We start from the raw sequence: 26,694 nt of genomic DNA, 5'->3' as shown, positions 1-26,694 counted from the left end.
TGTTTCTGTCGAAACCTTGGTGACAACAAAAACATGGTCAAACCATGGGTATAAAATCACTCAAGTCAAGCGAAACCTGTATTTTTCGACAGAGAATTCAAGGTATCACAAGTTTCAAGACAGGAGAAGGGGGGTTTTGCTAAAAATTTTGATTTTTTGCTCAAATCACTTCATTGATCACCACTCTTTTGCATTCTCATACGCATTCAGCCTTTCTTTACTTTAAATTTGTTGATTGGAGCTTGAAGGTAATTGTTTTTCCCCAAATCTAATTTTTTGGAAGACTTGCAGAGTTGTAGGTATGCAACGAAGATGGCAACAACAATGAAACTACAAAACTTTAGACCAGGAAAGATACTTGCAACTCATCTTCCCCTTTTTCAAACCCTACACGATTTGGGAAAGATGAGTAGTAGGTTTTTTTCTTTTTTCTTGCAAGGGCATTTTGTCACTTTATCCATTGACTTTAACCCTGTTAATCCTACACTAATAGAATGGGGACATGTGTTAACTTTTTAAAAAAATAGAGGGGCACGTGAAAAGTGTTTTTGTAATTACGTGATACCTCAGGGAAGGTTCGTGAAAATTTCCTAAAAGCTCTCTATGAGAGTTTGCCATAGGGGAAGACCTGGATTTACACATTCTGATTTCAAGGCGCCAAGCAGATAGAAACAGATGAAGTCCATCAACTTGGTAGTTATACAACATTGGCTATAGATCATGTATATGTACAATTAAAATGTTGATCTTGCTCGTTGCAAGTATCAGCTATCCTACACCAGTACAACAGAAATATAGTGCTGCAACTAGCCCATGGATTCAACAATATTTTTATGCTATTTCTCAGTTAGACAATCTGCAATTAAACCAATACCAGTAATATCTTGTGCCTAAGTGAATGTATCTTCCCTGTCTCCCTCAGCAGTCTCTCCCTCCTCCAAGTTGCTGAATTCTAGAAAATGTGTGGGTCTATGATCCTCGTGATAATACTCTCTAGGCGCTCCAAGCTTAACTCCATACTTCATGCTCACCGTGTGCTTCACCCCCATGAAGTTGTAATTCCATGGACCAGTATCAGGAATCTGAGAACCACCAGAACAACAGAGTTAATCACTCAGCACTACGATGGTAAAACCAATAGAAGGTAATAATGGAAAGGTCACTAAAAACCAAGACAAGAAAAATATGATAGGCCATAGAAGCTTGAAATTTAGGATAGGATTGGTTTGAGTATACCATGTAGAAACCTAAGAAGCGGTCACTGAGAAGCATCTGAACCTTCTCATAATGAGTGGGAAGGTAACCATGAGGATTGCTTCCGGTGTCTTTGTTGAGTCGGCCCCATTCATAACCAGTGGGAGTAAGCTTATATGCTGTCAGCGAGCAAGAACCTGGGGTAAAACTGCAAGTTAAAATGATGGACTTCTCCCCGTCCCATTGCTTATTGTTTTCCAGAATCCGGGCATGGGTAGTGAGATCCTGCAAAAAGAATTCTCAAAGTCAAAACATATAAATGCTGCGGCATTGATGCAGATAATGATGTTGACCAGCGACCATCTTCTCAAATCACCTGCCAATAACTATGATTGACCCAACAATACTTATATTGGAGATTAGATGCACAAAGGCTATAAGAAGTACCTGTGGTGACAGCTGAGGGAGCTCATTTGGCTGAGTATGCATCCATCCCAATGGCTCCAGATCATTTAAGAAGTCATGCTCAGGGAGAGCAGATGGGAGATGAACCTGCTGGTGAGTCCCCCACTGCGGTGGCATGGCAATACAGCGTATCTCCTTAACTTGAGGATTGTCTGGGGGACTTATTCCATAGAGGTATCCTGCAATTTGAGTCCGCAGATCTGCTATGCAGATGAACTTCTTCAAGATGTTTTTGGGTATGATGTATGTGTAGCCACTCTCCTGTTATCACAGGTCAGAACCCCAAGTTCAATCATTGCCCTATACCTGATGCCAAAAAGAGAGAGAGGAACAAGGTCCAATCAGTACCTTGATGTCCTCTGAGTTCACATATATGTGATTAACTCGGAGATACAGGTTTGTAGCCGATATAGCTCTCACACGCCAATCAGTTTTGGATCCAAATGCTGCTTGTTCATAGGGACTTGTGGTTGTCACAATGAGTTCATCACCGTGAACATTTGTTGTCCTTGTTGTGACTGCTGTCAACTGGCTTGCTTCTTTCGCCTGCAGATAAAATCTCAGAGAGAAAAATTAGGAAAGGGAAGTACCAAGCAACAGACACATCCAGTAGATATGAATCCACAGGAAACGGCTCAAAAGCTGTCATATAAACTAAAAGAAACAAATGCATTACCTGCTTCTCAATTTCTGCTATCTGCTGTCTCTGTTGTGAAGGTGGAGTTATCTCAGCCCCAAGTATGATATCCCGAATCTCAGACTGAGTCAATGCTGATGTATTCACATTATTCTTCTTGGCATAGTCCGACAGTATAAGATCTCTCAAAGCAACTTCAACCTGGGTAAGAAAACAAAAATATTACCAACACCAGTGCCACATTAATAGGCATATGCCAATACAACATGCACCCAAATGCAAATTTATATGCTACCTTCATCCATTGATCATCTGAGAGTGAAGGCCAGATGTGATGTGGTTCAGTGACAATTGTCTTGTCAGGCTTCAGCAACATTTTTGCCTTCTCATTGTTTACATGAAGTGCACGCAAAATTAGAATGAGACGGGAGAATGCGGTGTAGGACGATATGCTCTTCAACCAATCATCATAAATGTTGAATAAGACCATCTGAGGCTCCGTAGCCTTCAAAATCAAATCACCAAATTTCTCAATCTTTAAGCATGCCTGGAATGGCAGCTGCAATTCACTTCCTTTGATCACAATGTTCGGAAAATCAAGCAAGTGGACTTCCAAAGGATCCAGCATTCCTTTACGGGTCACAATAATTTGTTTTGGCTGTTCCTCAACAGGCAAAGACCGCACCAGAGCAGCTACTTCTTCTGCTGTTTTCCACTTAGCCAGCTGACCAAGACGCTTTTGTCCTGCCCACACACTCGTGTGGATAACCTGCAGGAATTCATGATGCCACTTAGCACCAAGAAGCCAAATAGGCCAAAAACTTAAAAGGGCGTACCCAGTGCACGAGGCTCCTGCCATTGCGGGATCTGGGGAGGGTCATAATGTACGCAGCCTCACCTCCGCTTCACGGAGAGGCTGTTTCCCGACTCAATGGAGCAACCTTACCGTTGCGCTGAGGACTGCCTTCAAATTAAATAATTATTATATATAGAACATACCTTTAAAAACAGCTGGCCCGTCCTTGGATTGAAAATAAAGATTGCACCATTGATAGGTTTGGTTGTCAGATTCCCTTCAAAGGTCTTGTGGATCGTAACACGATACACATTTGTGTCATCAACAAACCATATTATTTGATTGCTAAAGATCTCTCCATAGTTTTGAGAAGACAGATACGGTTCTGTGGGCTCAGAAGAATACAACTGCAGACCTTTCCTTATGCGTTCCCGCAGAACATATAAAGCTGGATTTGACTGCACATGTAGATGGGACCATTAACTATACTAGACAGCAGACAATGACAACAGAAATTTCTAGTGCAAGAGGTATACAAACCTATCACAAAAATTGATAAAATATCGTACAAAAAGGGAAAAAGACATCCATGTACATCACACCACAATCCAGCAGGACTCATGTTAATGCAAATATTTCAATTATTTAGAAGTTCATTAACTAATTGAATTTAATTTTATATTCCAACAGCTAAAGTTAATAGACACTGAAAACAATAGGAGCATTCAATGCTACAACCAAGGTACCTTCATGATCTTATTCATTGCCTGCGCAAGCAATGGTTTTGACCCTGGGAACCAGTTCCCAAAAGTGGAATGCAAGTTGTAAGCCAGATCAAGCCCAATCATCACCCCTACAAAGAAATACAAGGAAATAAAAGTCATCCAAACAAGAAATATGACAAGGTATAGACAAGCACAAACAGAAACCAAAAAGACCTACCAGTTGGAGATGGATAGATGGACATATTATCAGTTGTATAATCCATAAACTTGGCCCGAGTATAACGCTCAATATCATGAGAATCATAGTCACCCCAGCGAAGCTGCACATCTATCCAGTATTTGTTGCTTGCTTTCTGATCAAACACATCCTTCGACTCAGCCACCAGACTAGGTTTCGACATAGGCCACCTATGGGCAGCAAAAAGAAGAATGTCGGCACAAGAGCTGTTCATTTTGTAACTCTTCCTTGGATGGATTGTCTCTTTCTGCACAGTTTCAATTTCTAGAGCATCCAACTCTTGATCCAGAACCTGACACAGGTCCATGACCACACTCTCATGTACCTTCTGCCATAAATGAGCACGGAATATTTGGATCAATGATATCTTCAATGTTGGAATCTTCCCGTGCATGAATATTCCCGTCAGATCTAACTGAACTTGGAAGCCCACGTAAACATTGGCACGATTTATTGTAGGTGACCACCAAAGAGTAAACCTACGGTTGGGAATTTGGTTGAGCCCAGATCTTTGCGCATTTGTCAGCTTCTTATACTTCATGGACTCCTCAAAACCAGATGCCTTCTCCCAGAAAAGACCTTCCCAAGTTGGAAAGCTGAATTGACCAATGACCATGAGTCAATTATACAAAATAATTTAAAAGGTGGCTCGCAGTCAAAAGGTTAAACCTACTTTTATAGAACACTAACTAGTTAAGGAGAGTTCTTCTTGGTCTGTATATCTTATTCCAGTACAAAAATATCACGGACTTTGCTATACTTATGTTCGGATGGAAAGACATCGCACCTTGCATGTATGTATGGAACAGCATGACTAACATATACAACGACTACAGGTCCTCCAGAGTCGTCCTGAATGAGTCTATTTTTCTTGTTTTTTGGGAGAATTGTCTTCCCTCAGAGAAAAGATGACTGGAACTGAAAGATCAACAAATAAAAGAAAAAGAACTTACTATGTTCCTTTAAATAATGTATGCTCAAGAATTCCCTCGACTCCTCCAAGTGCTTGGATGACGTCGGTTCTGTAGTTGTTCAAGTTCCAGAGTTTCCCATCATGCCTCTGGTGTGTCCACCAAAATGGATTCTGTTTTAGAACTTGATACTGCTTAAAATCAGTTCGCACTCTCCATCCTTTATCATATGCCAAGGTGTGCCGATCCTTCTGAAACAAAGTATTGATTCGAGGTATTCCCCTATCCCAAGAATCCTGTAAAAAATAATTAAGGCAAGCCTTAGAATTGATCATGAACTGTTAACATGTCAATAATATAATTGCAACATTAAGTTCCTATTTAGTTTTCGCTACACACTCGTAACTGTTATCACAAACAATATATAATGTGCTGAGGGTAACAAGATGGACAGACAGATTGAGATAACCGAGAGGTTTAGTTAATCTTCTCAGAGACTAATGGTTCATTCTAGGGCTGCAACAGGGTCGGGTTGGGCCGGGCTTTATAGAACCCTAGCCCAACCCTAAGTCCTCTTAGATGGGCCCAGGCCCAACCCTGACTAAGGGCCAGAAAAATCTAACCCTGACCCGCCCTCAGGGTCGGGCCGGGCTGACCCTGATTGGCCCTGATCATGAGGAGGGGGAAAGAAATGCATGGGCTGGAATGGGCCAGGGAGAACATTATCAATTTTACATAAAATAACACTATTATAAAATGTATTATAACACTTATTGTCTTCATATATAATATATTATATAGAAAAATGTGGGTGACGTTTAAAGTTTATAATGTATATATTATATCAATATATATTTTATAGTATAACTTAAATCAGGGTCGGGCCGGGCCGGGCCAAGCTTAGCCCGAGGCCTCAACCGTAACCCGACCCGACCCAGACTCAGGGCCAGAAATTTCCAGCCCTGACCCGCCCTCAGGGCCAAATATCTCAGCCCAGGCCCTCTTCGGGCTCAGGGCAGGTTTAGGACGACAGGGCCAAACTTGCACCCCTAGTTCATTCAGTTTGACGTAGGGCTTCCCCCCACCCCCCAAAAAAAGCCCTTCAATTTTTATTTTTTTTGGGGGTTGGGGGGGGGGGGGGGAGGGGTGGAGAAAAGAGAAATGGGTGCGGAGAGAAGAATATTTGAAGTACAGTAGTGGATCTGTACAAAAGGACATGATAAGCAATTGAACGGATTTTTCATTCATCCACTTTAAAAGGGCATTCCTAGCTCATTAGACAAAAACAGACTGAGCAACTGTCTCCAGGACTTCTGCTTTCCTAATCCTTTTAGGGCTAGAGCTTGTGGCTTGCAGGATCCTTGCATAAGCTCGCCTTTGGCACCTGGAATCTCAGATCTAGGGCAGAATAACCAAATTTACCATTTTCCCAGTCCTAAAGTACTGGAAGAAGCAAGAGAGAAGCTACTGTCCAAAACCAACAAAAATGGGAATGGCAACAGCATGACGCAAAACCCCATGGAGGGAGGGAATCTCAGGGGTTATGGCATTGTAAGGACCTTTAATCAGGTATTCAGGTTGGGGGCACGTTTGGTCTGTGAAGAACTCCAGGTCTATGCTCACTCCGTTCATTTTACCATAGCAAAACAGGAGATGGCAGGAATGCAAAACAGGGTGGACTAAGGGCATTACTTTGCAAGAACCATGCAGAAAACTTATTGCCATCACAACAGCAACAATCATACAAAACAGCTACTTAGTTTCAATCAACATTACAAAACTTACCTCCAGATCCTCAAGGGTTAGGCGCCTGTTTTGAGATTGCGCTTCCTGTCTCTTCAGTGCATATTCAGCCCAAACACGCTGTGAGTCTATGAATTCACTCTCCCAAGGCTGTTGAGAAACAGAAATTAATAGCAGCAACATGTGCACGTGGCACGCGCGCGCACACACACACACACACATGCACATCACAACAGTACCTGTATGTAGCGATAAAGATTGGGAATGAGCTGGTCCTCTTCATGACTCATACCAGTCCGAAAATGAGTGACACCCACATCTGTTTGCTGGCTGTATCGAAGATCACTTTGTGGAATCAATATGTGACCCATTGATAGCATGCCAAGTCCTCCAATTTCCTTAGGTGTGTAGAATATGACAGGAGGGAATCTGGTGCACAGAATATGATTCAGAACCATAATTCATGACCAAGAGACACTGACTGAAATACACAGGTTTAGGTGTAACCAAAAAAATACCTGCTAGGCATTTTTGAATTCAATCCAATCTTGATACGTGTTTGAATTTTATTCTCACATTTGACCAGCAAATCAAGCAGTTCCTGTGTATGTACAGTTGCTTCACGGAAATATGTCATGAGGCCTGTAAAGAGAAAACAAGGCTATATTTGATAAATGTGGTCTTAGGTGTAAGCAATACGTTAACAAATAATAAAGAAAGAAAGTAAGCACAAATTCCTTTTCTTCGCTTTTTGGAAGGTCTCAAGTGGAGAATTAAAAATGTATGGAGAAATAAAAAATTAGAAAGCAACAATGTACCTATGAGAGCTGTATTCCACTTGTTGACAATTTTTGTAAATGTTGTTGATCCTGATGACATAAGAATCTGCCTCACACGATTCTCAAACACCTTCATGTGCTCATCGTCAACCCTTAGGAAGGCTACTGCAGTTCGCTCTTTGGTCTGTTCATTCTGCAAGTTCCAAACCCCGTCTCTGGTGTTGCTGAAAGCCTCTTGACTCATTCTTATCTTTGGTAAAATTCGAACTTCAAATCCACACCTAGATAAGAGAAGATAATTCACTCATACAACAGCTACAACAAAGCAATCTAAGTTTCAAACAGAAACTCAAAAGTAGTTCCATCGATTCAAACCAACAAAATAACATGCACAACAGAGTTTAGAAAAAGATGTTTAGAAGTAAGTAAGTCCCTATCACTCTTTATCTCCTCAACACTCCCCCAAGGGTGGGGGTCTAAAATTATCTAAATTTAAATTTCTGCTACCCACTGTTCAGCAAGAATGCAATATGTACCCAACATCATAAAACAAGCTCATTCAACAAGTTATAAAAGCAATCCTAGGTTGAACCATGACAAGATCAAGAACAGGATTAAGCATCCTACCTTTTCTTTGGCACGGTGGAGAACCTAAAGAAAACAGTATGAATTTACAATTATGATGCTCTGCTCTCTTAAGAATGATACATTAAAATAAAAAGCCTTCAGCTCCTTCACTCCCCCGCCCCCTCTCAAGAGAAAGCGAAAGTAGCGATAACATGAGAAACAATAATCACCTCCCTTGAAGCCCATTTAATCAACAAAAACCAACTGTTGTATAAGATCCCAACAAATCAAAATCCTAATATCCCAATCCACTAAACTATTTTCAGAATCATGAAGCATATCCACTACATAGTTAGCAACTGATAAGACCAGCACATCATTGAAACCAAGAGGCATCGTATGCTTCATGCCTTCAATTATTGTATTTGCCTCAGCCTCAGTCTTTTCCTCCACCTCATGCAAAAACCAACCTTCCATTAGGAGAAATAAAGCAAAACCATATGCTCCACCCCACTCCTTTGAAAGCTCTATCAGCGATCAAAATGCAATGATTTGCAACCCAATGGATATAAACAATATGCTCTCTAACGGGGCAAGCTTCAATTGATTTACCCCTTTCAAGAGACACATAGAGGGCTGTCGCTTGCTTCAAAATGGATTGTAAGTTAGGCTGAACCCTTTAAAAACAAACCCAATTTCTTGCCTCCCAAACTGCCCAACAAATAGAGATGAATAAACTCTTAATTTCAGTTGAAGATGGTATTACCTCTGGTGGTTCCAGCCACCATTTCCACCATCTATCAATCAAAAAGTCTACAAAGAATTCAGGTCTGAGACATAAACATGAAAGAAACCATGTAGCACTAGAACAAGAGCAGTAAAACAGGATATGTTGAATCATCTCATTCTCAACAAGAAAACAACACAAATAAGGCAATTTGAACTCATACCTAAAATGACATTAGATAGAACGCTTTTAATAGAAATTCATTTCAGGCACAGTACCAAGTAAAAAGGGAACAGTTCAAAACACATGTATTTGGCCTTGGGGCCTCATCAAATTGTATAAAGTGAGACTCGATATATATTTTTTATTTTTTGTACATGACCCCTTATTTAGGGTATAATACAGGTTATACATGTACATTTTTATATCCAATAGTTTTATTAACCAGTAGACCCAAAAAATTGTATAAAAAAAATAAAAAAAAAAGAGACAAATTACACCAAGTCCTATCGAGAGCCCTCAAACCCTTCAATATCCCTCTAACACACCTCAAAACACATGTTTTCCACCATGGCCAAGCTATTTTGGTTCACATTCTGTTGCTATTATTTACTCTTCCTTTCAAAATACTGGTTACTTTTCTTCATCATATTTAGAGCTTTAAGTCAGTTTATGAATTCCAGTTGGTTTCTATGGAATTCATAAATTATTCTATTCATTCTTTCTCAGTGTATACAAACATAATTGGCTCTTAGCCAGCTGGTTAAAGAGTTAATAAAATCGATAATTAGTATCTTAACTTCTTCATAATTTCTCATGTCAGATTCTGTTACTCAATAATCTTTCATTTCTAAATCAGATTCTTGATTTTTCTTCATTACCATAGATCCTAAGCCAGTTCATTTCTTTATTCAAGAGACCTTGAATTTCAAGAACCACCCAATAAGTCTTGCCCCACCACTTAAAAGCTAAGACAATCAAAGCCCTCTTTGTCACATGTATCTTGACTTATTACTGCTCCTTTCAAATTCTACTGACTGGTTTTGATTTGTGGTTTCTTTGATGTCTCCCCCCAATAGGTTGAATCAGGTCAAAATCAACAAGCCTTCAACTCTTTGAGCCCAATGGAACTTGGTAAAGGTGAGGATGGTTCAAGTGAATATTACCAACCACATGATTTATGCATCATGAAATCAATAGAACCTTCAGAGGTTACATACGTGCCTAGAAAAAACTTATATGGTTAACACAAAAGATAAAATACACCAACTGGTTCACTGACATCTGAACAAATGATGTAATGAAGTACAGCCCGAATAGAAAGTGGGTTCATAGAAAATACATACATGCTGAAAAGCAAGTTTGGATTGTCCTTGCTATAAACAGAAACGAAACTGTTCTCCCACTCTAATGTCGTGATACTCCGAGGAAGTCGGTTCTTCATGTCCCAGAAAACACTTCTCCCAAGGTTCACTGAAAGAAGATTGAAAAATCAACATTACACGACTCTAATGAAAATCATCCACAGTAAAAAGATTAGGGAGGAGGAGAGAGCAAGTACCATCATGTTTCATAAGCCTCATTCTTGCATCTCTGGGCCAACATTTTTTATTGTTATATCCAACCATATTCTCGTTATTCGGGTCTGGATGTTCTGTGAGGTATCTCTGGATAAGGTCCCGTGCCTCTTCATGGGTGAAGCGGAACAATATGTGCACTTTGTCTATGTACCGAGAGTACAATCGAATTGGGTGCCTTGTTTCCACTTTGGTGTCCCAATATGTAATGAACTCATTTGGCATTTGTGGGGGTCCAGCAATTTCACTGGCTCGAGTCAAACCAAGAATCAACAGATCAAGGACCAATCCATAATACTGAACAACAAACGATGCAAACTGCAGACCCCGAATTAAACCATACGAATTTGTGTGACTCATATCCTTGTAAGACAACACAACATTGTTCTTAGCAGTCACATAATCTGCAATGTTGTGGTCAAGAACCAATCGGAGAAGCCTGCAAAATCACCACATATAACTGTCAACACCTAACAAAAATCAAGCTTCAATGGACTGCACCAGTGAAACAACAAATACAATTGCAAACCTGTTTAGCATTGTGAGGTCAATCTTCTCAAAGAACTTCTCAAACTTCGTCTGAAGCATCACAACACATTGTCCCTCACTTGTGTCCCATATACCTTGCAAATTATTTATACCTTGACACCATTTATACACTAAAAGTGGAGGTGGCTCTGAATCTGCAGGTTTAATCCAATTGGGGAAGAGATGGCGCTTGTCTCCTTCATACCATAGATATTGGTCAAGGTATGCATCTGTGATCTTCTCTAGAGGCTCAATTTCATAGACAGGTATCAAATAACTATAAAGATCCATAAACTCAATACCAACCTGCAAAATAAATATTTGCCGTTTAAATTCATAACATTCAGCAATAAGTCATTAAAAGTTACTGATTCTTAGAAATAAAGTATTTACCTCTTTGAATGCTCGCTGTGTAAGAAGGTGACGCTTTATTCGTGACAATGCCTCATGTGGATTATCATATGCTTGTTCAATGAGGCCCAGCTCTTCCCTTTGTAACTGATTTAATCTCACAGCCACGCTATAAGATTCTTTAAGCCTCTCAAGTGCAAGGATAAGAAGCTTTGTATCATGCTTGTAAGACAATGGAGGAAAGGGAATGGGAGAAAACTTTCTTGATTCCAACCAATGGACAGTGGTGGTGTAAATTGCCACAGCTTCTTCTGGTGTGACATATGGACCATCCTTCAAATAATTGTGTTGCCGTTCCTAACAAAATAACATCTAAATAAATAAATTTATGATGCAAATGGGACTAAATAAAGTGCTACCTGGCTCTATGATGGTACATCATCTACTGCTACACAAGCAGGTAAACCATTACACTGTTATGGAATAAATGCAAGACGGAAATAAAAAAACAAACATAAACCTGTTCTGCCTTCAGCCACAAGCGGGTCAATCTTCCAAGATTCTTTCGGCAAACTGTCTTATCAACTGTTGCTCCCCTTCTAATACGTTCACGGTTATAATGAGCAACATTTGTCCACCAATCAGCTTTCGACTTCACATAGCGAAGAATCATGTTCTCAATGGGAACCGGCAGACCAGGGACCTGAAATTTTATTAGTGAGACAACAATATGAAAAAGATGGGTCATAGGAAGAACAGACAATCATCTAAAACCTAAGACTGTACCTTCCAAGGTATGTTTGCTTTCCAACAGCGCCATGCCTCACTGAGGTGCTGCAAGATGGTCCTTGCCTTGTTTTGTTTAATGCCCTCTGCAAGGTGATATTTTTCAGAGGTTGTTAAAGAAGGGTTGAGAAAGATAATAACAATAATAATAAGGATGAAGGTGATAATGATGATGACTCGACTCAACTCAACTCAGTCTTATCCCAACGAAATGGGATCGGCTAGATGGATCCTTTTTCTCCAATCAGCTCTATTCAAAGCCATACTTGTTACTAGTCCTAAGTTATGCATGTCTTTCCTCAGCACTTCTCCTAGAGTCATTTTAGGCTTACCCCTAGCTCTTTTATCCTTCAATCTAATCTAATCAAATCACCCTCTATATTGGAGCATTCAAAGGCCCCCGTAACACATCCATGCCACCTCATACGACTTTCTCGCAACTTATCATACATCGGAGCACTGCTCAACATTGTGCTCCATACATCATTGCTGGAAGTATATCTATCCTATAAATCTTCCTTTGAGTTTTAAAGGAATATATCGATCACACAACACTCCAGATGCACCCCTCCACTTCATCCACCCTATTCTAAGTAGTTGTGCACCATCATCCTCTATTTCTCTTTATTATTTATAATTTGACTATAGGTACCTAAATTTTTCACTTTGCGGTATTTCACTATATCATCAATTTTCACCACCTCCATTTCAGTTCTATTGTTACTAAAATTACACTGTTTTTGTTCTACTTGTCTTTAAAAAAAATTATTCCAAGGTTAATCTCCATAATTCCAACTTTGCATTTATGTATGCTTTTGTTTCATTCACCAAAACAATATCATCAGCAAAAATCATACACCAAGTGCTTAAAGTTGATCCTTGATGTAATCCAGTTATAATTAGGAATCCACTACCCTCCCCTTAACTAAAAAAAGGCGTATCCAGTGCACGAGGTTCCCGCCACTACGGGGTCTGGGGAGGGTCATAGTTAAGGGGAATCCACTACCCTCCCCTTAACTATGTCCACATATTTACTCAAAACCTTTTCTTCTCTAATATTATTAGTTTCTTGTCTCAGGCGGATTTCAATTACTCTCACCCATAATTTCATAGTATGACTTTACTCCTATATAGTTATTACAGCTTTGAATATCACCTTTACTTTTATAAATCGGAACCACAATGCTTCTCCTCCATTCATCTAGCATTTTCTTGTGCTTATAATCTTATTAAACAAAACATTTAGCCAAGTTATTCCACAGATTCTTAAGTTTTTCCACACCTCTAATGGAATACCATCTGGACTTATTGTTTTACCTATTTTCATCTAACTTCAAAGCTTCGTTTACTTTAGATACCCTATATTTGTGGTTTATTGGTGGATATTATTGGTGGAGTAGGATTAACCTTTCAACAGGTTAAAAGTTCCCACTCAGTAAGGACTGCAGGACACATGTGTACCAGATTTGATAACAGTTTTGGAACTCAATAAGCCAATGGTCAGATTTAAACAAGATTCTGGTGGAATGTAATACTCAGAGGAAGGAACAAAACCCCAAAATTTCTAGGACATCCAACAGCTGTTTAAGATTATAGCCCAACAACAGAACTAGCAACTGAGATCCTATTCTTTAGAAGATCTAACTGAATTCCAGATTAGTAGGTTAGATCCATATGAAATTCTGGTCGAAGGTAACAAGGAGAGAAATCGGGTGCAAAAATATCACAGTGATCCAATGACTAGATGTTGTATTCTGACAGTGTCCAAATATGATAAATAACCCATTAACAAAGTATCCTTATGGAGGTTAACCTTGATTTAAGGGGTGAATAATTTCCGACAGCTAAGTGTCTTGTCTGAACATCTAACACAGTATTTGATTATGTCCAGGAAAGAAAGAGATTAGGGAAGGGAGGTCACTTATCTTGGTAGAAAAGATTGAGCTAAACAGGAACTGTTAAGAGTAGCTAATGGCGTCCAACCCAAAAGCCTGCTTCAAGGTGGAGAGGCCCTTCCAAAGTTATAAGCCAAACTGCCGCACACTACCCGACCGATATGGGAATAAACTCCCCTCCCATTCCTGACCATGGAGCGCATTCACTGCATCAACTCCCCCCAGCTTTGGGTCATGGGCCCCCACATGGCCGGTGCACGGACAACCCGCTCTAATACCACTTAATGGCATCCAACCCAAAAGCCCGAGCTTAAGGGTGGAGAGGCCCTCCCAAGGTCATAAGCCAAACTGCCGCACACTACCGGACCGATGTGGGACTAAACTCCCCTCCCATTCCTGGCCATGGAGTGCATTCACTACATCAGTAGCCCACAAAAATAGGAAATTTTAACTCTCTTGGACTCCTAGAACGTTGGCCATCTTCCACAGGGAATACAGGTCAGAATATAATAATCACAAGACTCTCAAGTTCATAAGAATACCTTCCCAAACAACTACCACCTCTTAAAATCGATTGACAGCAAGTAAATCATTGCTGACCTGATCTAAAGTTGGCTTGACAACTGACTTAGAACCGCAGGGTATAAAGCAGTCTTCAATCAGTTTAGATAAGTCGATGGATCACCCTCTGGAGCATCAAAAACACATCAGTAGCCTTCAAAAAGATGTCTCGGTAGACTCCACCAGTAGCGCAGATTTCAGGATATAAAATTTAGAAACTGAAGAAAAGGAGAAGAAGGGGGGATATGAACAAGGCCTCTCAAGTCTCACCTATGGCCTTGGTCAATCTCTCATTGACCTTGGCCTCTCACCGTAGCTGAATCACACAGCAGCAAAGCACAAGCTTCTTTTTTTCAAATCTCTAAATCATGGGAGCTGTAGCGCAGCCTTTTATAGATAAACTCAAAGTAAACCTCCCTAGCATGAAGGAGAAGATCCCTTGCAAAATACAATCCAAATAAAAATAGAAACCAACCTAGATTGCTTCCTTATTTCTGGTTACACCAAATAGAAACAAATATTAGAACAAAATCTCCTTGAAGAAGCCTCCCACACAAGTCAATGAAAGGGTCTCTTAATGGGCCAAATCAGGCCCATTAAAGGGGCTTAAAACTCTAACCATCAGGCCTTATATTGCAGGCCATGCTGGCCCATATGAAGGCCAAGAAGAGGCAGGCTCGATAGGAGCAGGCCTGGCCAACTGTGGATAGATCTTCCTCCTCTTCAAGCCACAACTTCCTGCATCAAGTACAACTTTCTAAAACATTATTTTGTATTGTTTTCATTTATTAAGTTATAGAAATAGTTTTTTGATCTCTCTTTAATATCCTCATCACTAATTAACACATTATCATCATCACTTTTAATGCATCTAATCATAATTGTCAAGGCATCGCATAAGCATCCAGACTCTTTCTTGGGTACAAGGTGACAGCACATCTTGTTGACAGTTCATGGATTTACATTAATTTATGTCTATCGCTTTTTTCACATATAGTATATACTATGCTTTGTTTATTATATGTCGGTTTCTTTCTCACGTTAAGCATCTAATATAATTGAAATATAGACTACTCTTGCTTTCCCTCATTTTAGCTAGTTTATAGATATCTTTTTGTCCTTCCTTTGAGCTCATTGTTATACAGATACTTATATTTCTTGGTCCTTGCTTTCCCTACTATGTTCTTAACTTCATTTCTAGCAATAAAGACGATCTGGCTTTCAATGATTATGTAAGTGTAACAATAATAATCACAAAATAGGTCAATGCAAAACGCCCAAAGAAAGAATCTAAATTAAAGAGATCACCTGGCATTGCATCAAGAACATCATGCATCACAGCAGCTCGAAGTTCTAAGTCAAAATGGCTTTCAACACGTTGCTTGGTGACAGTTTTCGCAACTCCTTTTGAATGACGCCCTTCAAACTGACGTGCAAGTAAGTTTCCCAACCACCTCTCCAGCAGAGGCACAATACCACGAAGAAAGAACAACCACACCCGCCACATTGGAGCCCAGAAACCACATCCAGGTCCCTTACCCACAGGTCCAGTGTTGAAGCGGTAATAAATCAAGTGCTTCAAGTCTTTACACATTCTAATCTGCCGCATAAGCCTATATTTGTAACGGTACATACCAGTCAACTGGCCAACATGTGAAAAAGTATACTGCAAACCATCAGCCAACTGAAAGGCATCAACATTCCCCAAGCGGAATTGGATGTTGGCATCTACTACAAGCTTTGTCAATCGCAAGATTTCACGACACAGATGAAAAGCATTACCAAACCGTGACTTCTTACGCTCCTTTGTGGTCAAAGTCTTCACAGGTTTCAGATTAAAATTATAATCAAGATGAAGATAATTCAGATTCTTTCTGTGTATCAACAGATTCAGCATGTTGTACCCTTGCTTACAAACTTGCAGACCAGCTTCGGCCCAATCTAGCTCTGTGGTTTGGAAAAACTTAGTAGCTTGGAGAGACCGAAACAAGTGCTTCTTTTTCTGAGCCTTGGGCGGTCTGTGATGCAGTTCATTCAGCACAAAACATTTCAATAGTTTCTGGTAGCTGACACGCACTTTTACCGGATACGATGGAGGGCTGGAATAGGCAGAAGATGAAGAGAGAACAAACAGAGATTAAGTAAATATGGTACATAAATAAGGGGTAAAAATAATAAATTTATCCAGCAAAACTATGCAGCATACCAGTGCTCCTTATACCACTCTGACACAAGTGGTATATCTTCTGCCCTACGCATTCGACCCGATCTCATGTTAAAAGGACGTGAGGCAAACAACAGTGAAATACCAGCAGCTGTAGTATCAGTATAGAGCTGAGTACTTTCAAGCAAAGGCTCAACCCCTTCTGGCAGAGAAAAATCATCGTCATCTTCATCCTCGTAGAGTTTCTTCTCTCGCCGCTCCTTGTTGGTAGTGGTTATCGGGTGTATCAAAGGATCATAATAAAATGCAGGTAAGTCAGGATCCTCCGTCTTTATATACATTACCATGGGAGTATGATATACACAAAGCTTTACTTTTCTTGGCCTATTGTTATATAGATGAGGAAATGCAATTCTGTATTCTGTCCTGAGTGGTGAACGGATGATGAGTTTGTTTATATCATTGAACTCATTCCAGTCCTCATCTCCTTTCTCCATGTCACGATACAAAGGCTCAAACTTGGGGCCACCTGCAAGAAACAAAAAAAGTGATATATTGATCGACTTCATGCATGCCAACATGTTGAGCACGTTGATGCAACAGATGGTCATGCCATTCGGCAGCATTTTTTTAATATGCAAAAATACACGCTAAGGCTCTCTTTGGTATGATTTATGTTTATGTTTATCTGACACATTTCTGTTTCTGTAGGTGTTTGGTATGATTTATAGTCCTTGTTTCAATTTATTCTACATTAAAATAAATTAAAACTCATAAAGAGGTGGGGAGGTGTTTATGATTTATTGACCAGAAAAAATCTCTTTTCTTCTGCCTTCTTAGTCCCACCAGCAAGAAAGAAAAGATACCACCAACTGGCACCTTATGAACTAGTCTAGTAGTGAATAGTGATCAACTTCACACTAACAAAATAGATAAAGCATAAAGAGTTTATTGCTATTTATGCGCTAAACCCTTTTGAGCATGTGTTTTAAAGGCTCAAAACTAAGAATAAAGAAGTAATTCAGATATTATTATAAATCCCTCAACATTCCCTCATTGAAATCCACTTCTTCCCCAAGAGATCCATTGGCGTTTCTTTCCCAAAGCAAGACTTCCAGACCTTCGGCTGAAACCCTAGGTACTCTCTCTCTCTCTCCCTTCCTCATTGATTATCTCTCACCCAACTCTCTCCCTCACTCCCTTCCTCCCTGATTATCTCTCACCCAACTCTTCCATTTCGGTTTCAGGGTAAGCATTGTGCTGGTTGGTTTCAGGGATTAGGGAAAACATAATCTAGGCTTCAGTTTTTGAGGTATTCACTTTTATTGTTTAATATGGTTTTTTTAGCAACTTCTGATGGATGTCTCACTTTTGTTATTTAATATCGTTTTACTAGCAAGTTTTCTAACATATTCTTCTCCTAAAATGCTGATCTCATACCCGATTCTCTCCCTTCCTCGCTGATTATGTCTCACCCGACTGTTCCATTTCGGTTTCAGGGAAAGCATTGTGCTGGTTGGTTTCAGGGATTAGGAAAAATATCATACAGGCTTCGGTTATTGAGATATGGTTCTCTCTTTCTTACTAGCAAGCTTTCGAACATATTCTTCTCCTGAAATGTTGATCTCACATCCAATTCTCTCCCTTCCTCCTTCCTCCCTTACTTCCTGATTATCTCTCATCCGACTGTTTCATTTCGGTTTCAGGAAAAGCATTGTGCTGGTTGGTTTCAGGGATTAGGGAAAATATCATACAGGTTTCGGTTATTGAGGTATGGTTCTCTCTGCCCCTATCTCTCTCTCTTTCTCTATGATGGAATGGTATGAGAGAGGCAGCATCAACAAAAGTCTATGTACTGCAGTAGGACAGGAAACTCCCATCTCTGTCCACCTTTTTGGTATATCTCATTTGGAATCTGAATCGTTCACTATTTCCCAAAGCTTCAGTTTTTGAGGTATTCACTTTTATTGTTTAATATGGTTTTTTTAGCAACTTCTGATGGATGTCTCACTTTTATTATTTAATATCGTTTTACTAGCAAGTTTTCTAACATATTCTTCTCCTAAAATGCTGATCTCATACCCGATTCTCTCCCTTCCTCCCTGATTATGTCTCACCCGACTGTTCCATTTCGGTTTCAGGGAAAGCATTGTGCTGGTTGGTTTCAGGGATTAGGAAAAATATCATACAGGCTTCGGTTATTGAGATATGGTTCTCTCTCTCTTTCTTACTAGCAAGCTTTCGAACATATTCTTCTCCTGAAATGTTGATCTCACATCCAATTCTCTCCCTTCCTCCTTCCTCCCTTACTTCCTGATTATCTCTCATCCGACTGCTCCATTTCGGTTTCAGGAAAAGCATTGTGCTGGTTGGTTTCAGGAATTAGGGAAAATATCATACAGGTTTCGGTTATTGAGGTATGGTTCTCTCTGCCCCTATCTCTCTCTCTTTCTCTATGATGGAATGGTATGAGAGAGGCAGCATCAACAAAAGTCTATGTACTGCAGGAGGACAGGAAACTCCCATCTCTGTCCACCTTTTTGGTATATCTCATTTGGAATCTGAATCGTTCACTATTTCCCAAAGCTTCAGTTTTTGAGGTATTCACTTTTATTGTTTAATATGGTTTTTTTAGCAACTTCTGATGGATGTCTCACTTTTATTATTTAATATCATTTTACTAGCAAGTTTTCTAACATATTCTTCTCCTAAAATGCTGATCTCACACCCGATTCTCTCCCTTCCTCCCTGATTATGTCTCACCCGACTGTTCCATTTCGGTTTCAGGGAAAGCATTGTGCTGGTTGGTTTCAGGGATTAGGAAAAATATCATACAGGCTTCAGTTATTGAGATATGGTTCTCTCTCTCTCTTTCTTACTAGCAAGCTTTCGAACATATTCTTCTCCTGAAATGTTGATCTCACATCCAATTCTCTCCCTTCCTCCTTCCTCCTTCCTCCCTTACTTCCTGATTATCTCTCACCCGACTCTCCCATTTCGGTTTCAGGAAAAGCATTGTGCTGGTTGGTTTCAGGGATTAGGGAAAATATCATACAGGTTTCGGTTATTGAGGAATGGTTCTCTCTGCCCCTATCTCTCTCTCTTTCTCTATGATGGAATGGTATGAGAGAGGCAGCATCAACAAAAGTCTATGTACTGCAGGAGGACAGGAAACTCCCATCTCTGTCCACCTTTTTGGTATATCTCATTTGGAATCTGAATCGTTCACTATTTCCTCCTAAAAAAATCTCTTCATATAAATTGGCATCTTGATTGAAGATTCCTACCGGTAGTTGGCTAAGGAACATTTCTCGAGAAGGTATATATATATATATATATATATATATATATATATATATATATATATAGAGAGAGAGAGAGAGAGAGGCAGCATCAACGAAAGAGGACAGGAAACTCCCATCTCTGTCCACCTTTTTGGTATATCTCATTTGAAACCTGAATCGTTCACTATTTCCTCCTAAAAAAATCTCTTCATAAATTTAATCTTCCTCATATAAATTGGCATCTTGATTGAAGATTCCTACTGGTAGTTGGCTAAGGAACATTTCTCGAGAGGGTAGATAGAGAGAGAGAGAGAGAGAGATTTGCTTGCACTTTACTAGTCAACCCTACAAATTCCCAAAACTTGTTGACTTTCGTGTGGCTCTAACCAAAACCCTGAAGGCAACAGTTTGAAGCTCTCCTCTTCCACACCTCCATAGGATATCTCCGTGTACTCACCAGCCTCTCCCAGACCAATCAACATGAGTTTTTTAAGATTCACTCCCAATACCAGAGGTGCTTCAAACACCTTGATCCTCCTAAATATACAAATTGTTCTTCAGATGCTTCCAAGAACACCGAAATGTACCCAACATGCCTATAATCACAACCATACTATCTCATAAACTAGCAATAAAGAACTAATATGACTCATTTGTTTGAATGATCATGCTACCACAGAAAGACTTGTGCTAAGCCAGTCTTAAGCTTCAAAACAGATAATGTTTGGTTGTTGGGTTCAAATACAACATTAAATCCCAGTTTAGATGCTAACGGTTCATAGTATATATCACATGTCTTCACATTCCAGCTTGGGCGGGGCTGGCCAGGTCAACGATATCAATTTCAGAGCCAACGATATCCCAGCTTTGGTGGGGCTCGCGAGATTTTGATTTTGGCTCGAGATATCGCGAGATGGTCGAAATTTCGACCGAGTTTTTGCATTTTTTTTATTCGAGCTGCTGTTTCGTTTTGGTCAGGTCGAGATACTCGAAATATTCGAGATTTTGCGAGATTTAGTACTGTGTACTATGTCCCCAATCCAAACCCTTCTTCTAATCCTCTAAACCAAACCCTGCATCCCCTCCACCTTTGAACATCATCCCCATAACCTAAATTCTGCCCAGACCAAACCAACCATCATAAACAGCTCAAACTTGGAATGAATCTCCCTCTCACCCTTCGGGAAACTCGATCCAAGCCCCTGCCCTAAACTCCCATCCTAAACCCTAGATTCCCCCATTATTCTCTTTTCCAAAACCCAGAAACCCCAAACCCAATCTACTGTCCATTCAAGTTTACATACCTAACTCTATCAAAACATCTCAGGACCTTCACTGGAAGACTCCCCTACATCAACTTACCCCAACCCTACCATCAAATCCTAAGTCACATCAACCCTAACCCTAATTTTACACTTTCACCTACTTTAGCCTAACCGAACTACTTGTCAGATCAGATCCTGGTTATTTGGCTTCCAGTTGGTCTCCTGCCAATCTAGAACTACATTACTTAGTTGATGTGCCTCAATTAATAATGGATTGTTTTTTTCATGCAATAGTACGACGGTGAGATAATGGCACGAGGAGGAGATGGAGATAGGGGAGACATAGCATGGAAGCATGGAGTGCCAATTGATGGTGAGAAGAGAAAAACAAGATGTAATTATTGTGAAAAGCAAATCATGGGAGGTGGGGCCACAAGACTAAAACAACATTTGATTAGGAATACCAAAGATGTGGCCACCTGTCCTATGGTTCCTGTGCAGATTTCTAGGGCCATTGTTGAAAACGGGGAGGGCATCAAAGGAAGGCAGAAAAGGAGAAGGTGAGGATGGAATTTGAGGAGGTAGTTCTAGCGACCCAACCAGGACAAGGGGACGATGACAGTGACGATCATGATGAATTGACGATGACCCTATGTATGTGCGTGATGATGTGCAGACAGAGGCAAAGGCTAGGGATTTTCAGCGGGCACAGGCAAGGAGCAGAGCCACTTTCCATGAGCAGGATTGACAGAGTCACACAGAGCCTCTAGCTTAGGTTATCTTCCGTATGTAGATGAGGCCATTTATAGGGCAGTTGTGGAGCACTACGAGCATTTCTTCTCGCACACTATGACGTGGCATGCATTTGTCAAACAATCGGAGGAAAATGCAAGTCGGCTCCATCAATCCATGAGTGGGCTTGAACCAACATATCATAGTTCGTAGTAGACAATAATGAATTGATGGGCCCTTGCCCTTGGGGCTTGGGTGTCTATGTTACTTTTACTTCGTAGTTCGTACTATTTCATAACTAATTAATCAATATTATGTTTCTTCATTCATGATGCATAATTTACTTGTTTTACAAGTCTTTTTTGTCTTTTAGTACTCAAACAATGTGTAGAATAAGCAATTTTACACAAGGTATACAATAGGGTTCGGCATATACTACCAACCAAGGGTGCAAATCCAAACCACTACATCATGTGACTTTTCCTGCAATTTGAAGGTTTACATATGTAATATGTTTATATAAGCTAAAATAAGGTTTCCCTAAAGTATCAGAGACTAATATGGCCATTTTCCCACCGAAACGGCCAACCAAAACAGTCTGGCAAAAAATGCACTGTTTTAGTGAAATTTCACCAATTTCAATGCATTTCGCTAATTTCAGTCTGACCGAAATGGCTTTATCGAAAAGAGATTATGAACTATGTATATACAACAAACATGGAAAGATCAGTAGACATTGCAAACCATAATAGCATTTCATAAATAGGTCATCCATTGCCATTAAATTCAGCTTAAAATTATGTATCAAGCAATCTTGTTCTGAATATTATAAGAAACTACTACTAGAGTCTACATGATTGGAAACATAAGACCATATTGGAAATTAGGATTAAAATTCTTTTACTACAATCTATTTTATAGTGATCAGCAAAGGTCAAAATTTTACCAGGTATGCACATGTTTAATGCTTTTGCTGTGAAAAATGACTCCATGTCGAACAAGTAAAAATAGTTACGGTCAATCAAATCAGATAGCAATTGCCCAGCAAGCCGGTGAAGAGTAGCCATGATCGGCAGAGACAAATGCCATCTCCTGTAACTGGGACCATTGATAAGTTTTGTTCTTACGAGAGGCTTGTGATCATAGAACCAAGTGTAAACAGCAGAATCTTCCTCTTCATCCATCTCTAGTTGTATCGGTTCCAAAGGATCCACATCCAATAAATTGTCTGCATAATCCAATGGAGGTTCCTCATCATCAAACGGTGGAAACCGCATTCTCTTAAAGTGTCGCCGATCCCTTTTCTCCCTTCGCATCATGATCCACATCGTACCCCACTATACAAATTTATTAGAAGAAATAAATAATCATAAATAATGGTATTTGATAAGTCCCACAGTGGAAGTAGATCAAGTTTCGTATACACCACAAAAGGGGGGAGAGGCATGAAGTGCAAAGAGGCACGCTATACAAGATCCGAGCCTTCAATTTTTTTAATGAACACACAAAAAAAATATTATCTAATACGTTGCACAACTATGCCTTCACAGATATCTTCTCAATAAAGATCAAAGGCATCAGAAGGTGGAAAGTGACAAGAGAGCATACCTGAGCTAAATAAATAGGTTCAACAACCCAAGGTATTTCATTGATAAATGTGATTGCTCCAGTAATATGATATAAAACCTTCACATTGCGGACCTATAATAACCACATACATGTCAGATAACTGGCAAAAACTAAAGCAGTCTATCATAGAGAAAGCAATAGAACAATCAATATTCCAGATAAATACCTGCTCCCACGGCATTGGCATATTCTCTAGAAGCTTGTACACTGCATGTGGGATGAATTTCAGGGCGCCAAGATAAACACGTTTATCATGACGAAATTTCTTCGAAGACATGTCTCCATGGTCCCTGTGACGAAAACCAACATAGTCAATCAACTACATCCAAAGCAACCACCTGTAGTAAGAAAAATAATTTCACTAACTTTGCCAACTATCATCCATTGCCATGCTATAAACTAATGGAAGAAAACCAAAATCCCTGAATAGTTAGCATGCAGGCATGCTCAGGTCGTGTCACTCTACCAGCATATAATTGAGCAGTTTTGATGAAATCTGAATCCTTAATGGAATTCCTCCCAGCAGACTTCCCTGTAAAGAAACTAAGTGAATTGTCTAAGTGCTCTCCCATGAAGGCTTTGTCTCATTGCATATCTCGTAATCATTCAAACCAGGCACTTTTAACCCACGATCCTACTCGAAGCACTCCACCACGAATAATAGTCTTTGGGTTAGATAGGCAGTAGAGACTATAAAATATCCTATCTCCAGGGTGGGCTTTCAAGACACAATCTCCGACTGAAAGTTTATATATATAACCCAGAGTGTCATTTGGAACCCATTTATAATTCTTCCAGATTATATGTTTCCACCCTCCCTGTAAGTTTCTGAATCTAATTTACCAGGGGAAGTAGAAAAAGAAGATGAAAGGAACGTATAAAGCTTCAGAGCGACAAAAAGAAATTAAAGAAGTCAAATCGGAGGGAAGGGATTCTTCAGTGGCGCAAGCCATACTGATTTAATAATTGACACCCACAGAAAGGATATGGTGAACAAGAAAGTCATTATGTACATTACACTGTTGCAGATGATTACAGAACCGGACATTCCTTGTTTGGAAGTTGAAGAATCATCTAACTACAACAAATTACTAGTTGAACGATAGTAGAAAAGATTAACTCACCTTACAATCTTCCGGACATGCTCGGGAGGCATGTCCTCCTTTTGCGTCTCTACAAACCCGAACTTCCTCTTATCACCATAACGCTTCGAATTGAGCTGCATCCATTTCCGAGCCTTCTCTTCAAGGCGTGCCTCCGCCTCCGCAGGCGATGGCGGAACTGTGTAAGTCGGTTGCACCGCCGGGGGAGGAGGTACTGCTCCAGCGCCGGGAGGCGCCATTTGCCCGTTATTCCACATCGTTCCTCAATCTACAAAACCTAAGCAATATCCAAATCGATTATGCAGTCAGTGGAGAACTCTTCAGGCCTAGAGCAAAACCTTCGTTCATCCGTACTTGCAGAAACTTTCGAAGCTCTGGGGATTGTTTCTAATCTACAAAACCTTGCTAAACTCCCACTCCATAAAACAGTAAGTGGAGAATTATTCAGACCTAGAGCAAAACCATTGTAGTTTTGTACTTGCAGAAACTTTCGAAGCTAAGGCGGTTGTTCCTAGGGTTTCGAAATATCAATCTGTTAAGCCGGGGTGCTCCAAGCAACCCCTTTAAGTCTTACAGAGAGGGTTTTTCATTTCCGGAAAGGGAACGCCCGATGAAACTGAGGGTCACAGCAAGCGGCATAGAGAGCGCACCAATGAGGTGCAGAGTGCAGTGGAACGATTTCGTATGTTGGAGCCTTGGAGGACAGCAAAGTCATTCATGTGACGAAATAGATAGAAAGAGGGTGCTAGCATACCCTCCCCTGGCGGCTCACTAAACTTGTTCCCATTTTAAATAAGGGGCACTGTTTTCTGGTGGGATGCAGGGCCACACTGCGTGCGTCAGCCAATGAGAGCACATGCGATGGCACAAAAGGAGCAGAATTTCTGCCATATGTGGGGGAATGGAGTTCATTCCAGCCCCTATTGTGTGTGGCTGTGGTTGCGGCCCCTGCGTCCCACGCAAAAAACAGTCTCGCTTTAAATAAAGTAGGATTGAAAGTTGAAACAAGAGCGTGTGTAAAGTTGAAACATATTTTGACGATTATGAGTATCTCCTGATGTTTTTTGACACATCTATAAATTCACGTAAAATGACCAAAATACCTAAGGATGGTAAATTATGATAGGATGTGGTCATTTAATCCTGAAAATTACTGGTATGCATGAGTGATGTATTATTTTGTCATACCATGTTTGATGTGGAAATAAACTCTCTTTTTTTTTTTTTGGGGTGAAAGAAATAAACTCATTTGCCCCTTAATTTAGAGGAACTTCATTTCAATTGAGTAGAACCCATACTGGAGAGAGTCTTTGTTGACTAGTATAGTCCTCGATTTTCATACCAAGTATGCAAAATATGTGGGAAATTGGCTTTTGAATCATTCGATTCGAGCACACAGAGCATGAGATATAGGCAACTAAAGGTTCCAATACTAACCCTAGATGGGCCTAGTTCAAATCGGAACTAGCTCGGATCAGAACGAAACCAACCATAATAGCAAACTTTGAGATTTGACACACTATGGTGAATTCCTCATTTAAAAGAGCATGATTCTTCATCGAGAGGACGTCGCTCAAGACTCTCTTGTTGTCAAACATAATCCATCAAATGGCGACATTGTAAGGTCTACCTATCAACAGGCACCAAGCTATGTTCAACATTTAAATGCATATCCCGACATCGAAAGCAGTTTCTTTGACAAGCTTTCAATGTCGAAGCTCAACTGTGATTATTGAACCTAGCTCGTTCGACGTCGAATTTTGATTTTTTCCAAAAATGTGAACACTTCTTGGTTCATTCTTTGGCCCTGATGAGGCATAAAACACCCCTCCTATCAGAGGCAGCCACATGGCCGACCCGACCTCAGTCCGAGAACTGAGTTGGGCCGAGCAGGAGACCGGGCCGACCCCATCTCCGATAAGTCACCTGATAGAGCCAGACTCGAACGAGCCAGCCGGTGGCTGAGGCCGAGTTCATACAGGTCAGCCGTAGACTCCTGGCCGAGCTTAAGGCCGAGACCAACCTCTCGGGCCGACC

General features: G+C 40.3%; 1 protein-coding gene across 1 annotated transcript; it reads right to left on the bottom strand.

The window, feature by feature from the left end:
- Positions 1-683: 683 nt before the first annotated feature.
- LOC122662725 (pre-mRNA-processing-splicing factor 8A) lies at positions 684-25,215 on the bottom strand. Its single transcript, XM_043858444.1, has 26 exons — positions 24,679-25,215; positions 23,721-23,844; positions 23,534-23,626; positions 22,872-23,262; positions 16,687-17,173; positions 15,789-16,579; positions 12,025-12,110; positions 11,759-11,941; positions 11,281-11,595; positions 10,889-11,193; positions 10,344-10,798; positions 10,129-10,255; positions 7,528-7,769; positions 7,228-7,351; positions 6,949-7,138; positions 6,752-6,859; positions 5,009-5,262; positions 4,035-4,651; positions 3,839-3,945; positions 3,296-3,550; positions 2,592-3,065; positions 2,336-2,497; positions 2,008-2,205; positions 1,642-1,920; positions 1,237-1,479; positions 684-1,082 (listed from the first exon to the last, which is right to left on the bottom strand). The coding sequence occupies exons 1-26, from the start codon at positions 24,912-24,914 to the stop codon at positions 891-893; spliced, it is 7,038 nt and encodes a 2,345-aa protein (XP_043714379.1). The 5' UTR covers positions 24,915-25,215; the 3' UTR covers positions 684-890.
- Between the last annotated feature and the right edge of the window lie 1,479 nt (positions 25,216-26,694).

The sequence above is a fragment of the Telopea speciosissima genome, chromosome 5, assembly GCF_018873765.1.
Source record: "Telopea speciosissima isolate NSW1024214 ecotype Mountain lineage chromosome 5, Tspe_v1, whole genome shotgun sequence".
NCBI lineage: Eukaryota > Viridiplantae > Streptophyta > Magnoliopsida > Proteales > Proteaceae > Telopea > Telopea speciosissima.
This window is presented reverse-complemented; position numbering and strand designations above follow the sequence as displayed.

What these genes read in the sequence shown, in the direction of transcription:
- LOC122662725 (XM_043858444.1), bottom strand. Translation starts at nt 24,914, where the DNA reads ATGTGGAATAACGGGCAAATGGCGCCTCCCGGCGCTGGAGCAGTACCT. An exon ending in TGTTCTTGATGCAATGCCAG is followed by an intron (nt 12,111 to 15,788) that starts GTGATCTCTTTA and finishes ATCACCTTGCAG; the next exon opens with AGGGCATTAAACAAAACAAG. An exon ending in GAGGCTTATGAAACATGATG is followed by an intron (nt 10,256 to 10,343) that starts GTACTTGCTCTC and finishes ATCTTCTTTCAG; the next exon opens with TGAACCTTGGGAGAAGTGTT.